This window comes from Pteropus alecto, unplaced genomic scaffold (assembly GCF_000325575.1).
Source record: "Pteropus alecto unplaced genomic scaffold, ASM32557v1 scaffold100, whole genome shotgun sequence".
NCBI lineage: Eukaryota > Metazoa > Chordata > Mammalia > Chiroptera > Pteropodidae > Pteropus > Pteropus alecto.
The window spans coordinates 1,283,249-1,289,523 of NW_006430723.1; the positions used below are offsets into that span (position 1 = coordinate 1,283,249).

Below are 6,275 nucleotides of genomic sequence, written 5' to 3' on the forward strand. Positions count from 1 at the left end.
ATATTCAGAGCAGCATTATTCACAGTGGCCAGGACATGGAAACAACTGAAGTGTCCTACAATAGATGATTGTCTAAAGAAGCTGTGGTATATATATACAATGGAATACCCCCCAGCCATAAGAAGAGATGAAATACTGCCATTTGTGACAACATGCATGGAAATAATCATACTAAGCGAAATAAGCCAGACAGAAAAGGTTGAAAATCACATGATATCACTTATATATGGGATATAAACCTAAAAGCAACAAATGAACAGGACAGACAAACAAACAGAGACTCATGGACATGGAGAATGGACTAATGGTTACCAGAGAGGAGGAGGGAGAAGAGAAAATAAAATAAAATCTTGGGGGGAAAAAAAAATAGCCAGAGACCTATAGAGAAATTTGGAGACTAATTTCCCTGCGTTTGCATTTCAAATAGGTGTGTGTGAAAAGAGTCAGTTGCTTATATTCTAAAGGTCTGTAAAAGCCAAGGTTTCTCTCCCTTCCTCAGGAGTGGAGGGGGCCAAGATGTGGCCTATTTAAACTCCCATATTAATAATTTTGAGATTCCTCTTTTGCAGTACAAACACCCTTTATGCACAGAATGACATCTGATCTCATTGTGTTGCCTGTGTGGTACTGGGTGTGAGAACAGGCACAGTTATTTCTAAGTAATAACTGTGATCTCTTCCCCAGAAACTTCGTATTTGCTTTCAAGATAAAATGAACAAATGGTAAATATACTCACCACAAAGGGGAGGATGCACTCGTGCTGATTTTGTATCATGTATAAGCTGAGGAGGGACATGCGGCTGGGGCCCATCAAGCTGCAGGCTAGAGAGAAAAAGTTTTGCAGAGCCTCACAGAGATTGGAGCAGATGTCAGCCCAGGATGGTAGAGTGACATGCACAATGAGAAGCCTTGGAGGTTGCTGGTAAATCTGTGTGTGGGGCCCTTTACCAGTAGTTCGCCCATGATACATGGCAGCCAGACCAGAGGTGGAACTGCAGCCACTACCTGGATATTCTCTACACCTATAGAGAAGGAGCGAGAAATCATTGGCTTTCATAAAACTGAATTATGTACTCTGTTGAAACAATGAACATGGGTCTAGGGGATTAAGTCCAGAAAGAAGTCAGGCTGGGTACTAACTCAAGCTTCTCTACTCCACCCTCCTCCCTTTTTTTAAAAAAATATATGATTCCATTTATGTGCAATGTCCAGAACAGGCAAATCCATAGAGACAGAAAGTAAATTAATGGTTGCGAGAGGTCGAGGGAAGAGGGAATGGAGAATGACTGCTAATGGATAAGGTGTTTCTTTTACAGGGATGAAAACATTCTGAAATTATAGAGTGTAATGGATGTGCGCACTTGTGAATATAGTAAAAACCAATGATTTATACACCTTAAAGTGATGAATGTTATGGAAGGCTAACCCATCTTAATAGCTCCTAAGGGATCTAGATGTTTGCCTGTAATGTAAAGCTGAGAATTCTTAGAGAGATGTTGAGTGGAACTAATCAAAAGATACACAAAAGTCAAACTTCAGTTTCAGAGTAAGCTATCTGACCTCATAAATTTTATTATTGTATTGTATTGTAATTTATTTCTATGATTGCCTTTCTCACTATATTGTGGGCTTTCCAAGGGTAGAGAACCTGTTTTGTCAACTTTATTTATCAGTGTTTAGTACATTGTTTTTTTGGTACATAATAACTTAAAAACAAAATAAAAATATGATTACTTTCCCCTTCAAGACTTGTTCAAGATCCTTCATGACTTGACCTTCAATCTAATTGGACAAATTCTTAGAAAAATATATCTAACTAATACTAAATCAAAAACAAGATTTTAAAACATAAATACTCTATAACCACTGAAGGAGAAATTTAACTGGTAGTCAAATATCTACCCATAAACTATAGGGTCAGATGATTCTGCTGATAAGTTCCATCAAACTCTCAAAGACCAAGAATTTCAATCTTAATTTCTTTCAGAGAATAAGAGAGGGAACACTATTTAATTAATTTTACTAGGTTAGCATAACCTTTGATACCAAAATTGGATAAGAGTATTATAAGAAAAAAATTATAGGATAATCTCATCCATGAACTTAGATGTAAAAATCCTAAACAAAATATTAGCAAATTGAAAATAGCAGTATATAAAAAAAAAATGGAAGAAGTAAAACTCATTGTTTGCAGATGATATAATCCTGTATATAGAAAATCTAAAAATTCTACAGTTTTATAATTTTCTCCAAAAGGTCTCCTTGAAGAGGAATTTTCCACTCAATGACTAACCTCGTAATCAGTTCTTTGTTCTGCTTTTGTAGACATGCTTGCTGCATAGGCCAAAGGGCAGGAGATCAACTGAAGACTCACCTTCCCCTTTGCTTGCTCTGTCTAGATAACAGATGTATCGAATCTCATGCTCTGTAACTGCCTATAGCCCATAGCAACTCCCGTGCTCTGTAACCGCCTGAGGACAAATTAACCAACTGGCTCATGCCAACGGTAACTGTGCTGACAAGTCCTATAAAAGGAAGTTTACCCCTGAGCTCAGGGCCCAGATCTTCAGAGCTCTAGCTCTTCTGGGACTGCCAGCTTAATAAACCTGAGTTGTCCAACTCTCTGAGTGGTGCTTGGTTTCTCGCCAGTCTGATTTTTCTGCAACATCCTTATCTTTTATTAAATTTTATTCTTAGAGATTTACTGGTTTTAATGTTAATTTACATGACATATTTTAAAATTTTGTATTTAGTTTGTTGCTAATGCATAGAAATAAAATTGATTTCTGAATATTGATTTCATATTCAACAAACTTGCTGCACTCTCTTACTAATTATAATTATTTGTAGATCCTTTTGGATTTTTTTTGTTCACAATCCTATAATCTGTGAATAAGGACATGCACGAGGATATATGAACAAAATAAGATCATAGCAACAAAAAGACTATTCATAACAGTCTTATTCACAAATACCCCAAATTACAAAAAACATATGTCAATTAACACTAGAATGGACAAATTCTGATATAGTCACACATACAGCAGTGCAAACGAGTGGACTAGTTACATGGAATAATATGGATGACTCTAAGAAATAATATTGAATAACAGAAGCAAGACAAAGAATACATATAGCATAATTCCACTATTCACATAGATTTTTAAAATAAGCAAAAATAAATATATTGTTTAGAGGTGTGTACATAATGGTAAAACTATTTTTAAAAAGCAAGGAAATGATTATCATAAAAACAAGGGTAGTGATTTTCTCTAGAAAGGAAGGAGGGCATTATGATTAGAAGGGACAAAAGGGGAGGTCCTGCAGTATTGGCAAGGTTCTGTTTCTTGACTTTTATTGTGGTTGCATGGGTGCTCACTATCATTATAAAACTATATGTTCATATTTTATGAAATACTCTATACATTATATTTAACAATAAAAATATTACAAAAAGAACATTAGGACAAGCATAAAAGAAAATATTTTTTAGATTACAAAAACATATCTCCACTTCTATGAGTGAAAATGATTCTATATAATTGCTTTTTAGCTAAAGAATGCACAAAAATAAAAGCTTATTTGATTTCCCCTGGGTCCAGGAGAAAGGTATTTATGATAATTTTCAGAAATATTTTGGAATTTAGGATCTTTAAAAATAATCTAAGTGCATAAATAAATGTGTTTCTCAAAATGAATCTGTGAAGTTAGTCTCTTTCAAACTTTTCTCTTTAGATAGTGGAGGTCAACATTCGTTCATTCAACAATTTTTTATTGAGCTCCAATTTGTACTGGGTACAGATGAACAAATAAATGAATGAATATGTTAATCTGTTGAAAGTAATCTTGAACCAGAAATCAAAATCAATGACTAATATATTTACCAAGAGAGCACACATCATAAATATCTTTTAACTGTACTTTTAAAAATTAAGTGCATGGGACCAATGTAATGCTGACACACAGACAGGTTCACATAGACAAACAGGCAGCCAGACAGAGGCCTTATTTAATATCGAATGAACTTCTATTCTCCTTGCCTATCTTCCCTCACATCTGAAACTCTTGCCATTTTAGAGTATAGGTAGTTCTCACTTTTCATGATTCCAATATACACAAATCTCAAATCAAATACAGTTTAGTTAACACCAGCGCCATCAACATAGTTCAGATTTCAGTTACCATAGAATATTAACTGTGAATAATCACATAAAGTACAAATGACAGCTAGCTCTTCAGTCCACAAATCAGAGGCACATCATGATCGGAGTATAGATCATGTCATTTCTTTCAAAGTTTGTCAGTGACCATCACTGCAGATCCCTTACTCAGTTTAAGCACAGACAGTAAAGTGTATGGTTGTTTTATCTCCTTATCTCCTAGTGATAAACCCAAGTGACATTTTTACAAAAATGAGTAATTGAAAGAGGGAATTGGCCAAAAAAAAAAAAAGATGAGAGTGTAGAAAAGAAACCATAAGTGACATAACACTGAAAGTGAAAGTTGACTAAAAAATAAATGGAGTGAAAGAAGAAAGAGCTGACTGTGAGAATATTGACAGTAACATCATCTGATAGACTAGATAAGCAGCCAGAGGAATTTAGTGAAAGTGAATTTATTGATATAAATGAGGAAAGCGGTTATGACAAAAAATATGAAAATATCGCAAAGTGCTACTGGCGAAAACTTCATATTGGAGAAACTCTTGGAGATATTTTACAAAATTAAAGAGCAAAAAATAAAATGTTGGAAGCTGTTTCAAACTTAGGAGTATAACAATTGGCTAAGGCATTGAAAAGATGAGTGCTCTATCATGTTATTGTTCAAACTACTCTTGGGAAGTTTTTACAAAGAAAGAAAATACTTTGATTTCCAATCTTTCTAATATTTTAAATTACAGTGTGCTAAATAGATATTAGTTTCATTATTTTTCATTTTCCTGTATACTTTATAACTGACAGTAAGAGGGCTTTTAACGTTTTGACAATTTTCATAGGTCCTGGAACAAATATAATTTTCCCATTGATTATTAAGATCACTTTGAATGGTTTCAGCTTGCACAGTCAATTTTAGATCCCACACCGTGTGCAATTCCAAGACTGTAGTTTAAATGAGGTAAGAGGCAGCTCTCTTCCTTATATTCTCAAACTTGATCAATTAATGTATCTGATGTGTCTGGGCATAGTATTAACCAGCATCTCACTATTTCTGACCCTATACTCTCCACTTTTGCTAAGAATATTCACTTACTGGTGTCTCCCTGCAAACTGGTTAAACCTGGGACTGGGCCTTGAGCCAACAGAAGTCAAGTTACTCCTTTGCTAAAAACCCTTCAGTGGCTTCCAATTACACTTGAAACAAAATCCAAAATCCTTATCCTGGCTCCAAAATTCTGCATGTGTCTCCTTTTCAATTCTTCATCCTCCTGTCTTGCCATCCCCAGCCCAACCTCTCCCACCCCATCCCTATCCTGGGGTTCTTTCTCAAATCCACCAATGGTGGGCCTCTTGCCGTGCCTCCCACTGTCATTCTTTTCTGAGTATTCCCCTCTTTTACCCTCATCCTTTAGGTCTCAGACTTTAGGTCTTAATAAGTTACTGCCCCTTTACATACCCTGATAAAATCGCCTAGACCATGCATTTATAGCTCTGAACATTTTGTGTGTGATAAATGATTTAACGGTTCCCCCTTCCGCAGGGCTTCATTAAAAATTTCGTGGAATCTAAGCACTTTTCCCTTCGTGGGGCCCTTCCTCATTTAAAAAATAAAATAAAAATCGATAATTTTCGTGGGTCCTAAAAATTCACTTTTGTTCTGATGTAAGAAAATAGTCAAAACATTTTCTTTAATCTTAAGAGTTCACTGTTTTCTTCTGACTTTACAAGTTAGAAGATTTTCGTGCCCCCGCCCCCGTCCCCCAAAGTGTCGTGTGCCCTAGGCCACATGCTTACTCTGCCTGATGGATGTGTAACCAGCCCGCAGGCCTGCGAGAGTCTACTCAGGAGACACGGCGTCTGCCTGTCCTGTCCTCAGACACGATTGTCGAGGAACGACCCGGACCGCTGGGCGTCAGATGGTCCCCGGCGCCTGCCAACATCTACCTGTGGACAGGCGCAAGCTGGCCCAAGCCCACCCTGCGAAGTAGCTTCTCCTCTTTCCTCCCTGAGGCCCTGCTCTTGCCCCGAGCCGTGGAGAACCGCGGGTGTCGCTCTTTTCTGTGGTAAAGCCGAGACCGCATTACCTGACCCTCCGGCTCTTCGCGCGCGTCTGCGCCG

General features: G+C 36.9%; 1 protein-coding gene across 1 annotated transcript in view; it reads right to left on the reverse strand.

Annotated features, from left to right (window-relative positions):
* Positions 1–1,020, reverse strand: part of M1AP (meiosis 1 associated protein) — a 61,155-nt gene extending 60,135 nt beyond the window's left edge. The window contains exon 1 of the mRNA XM_006905224.2: positions 737–1,020. Coding sequence (XP_006905286.1) covers positions 737–970 — 234 coding nt within the window. The 5' untranslated portion in view covers positions 971–1,020. The remainder of the gene's footprint in view (positions 1–736) is intronic.
* Positions 1,021–6,275: the final 5,255 nt, after the last annotated feature.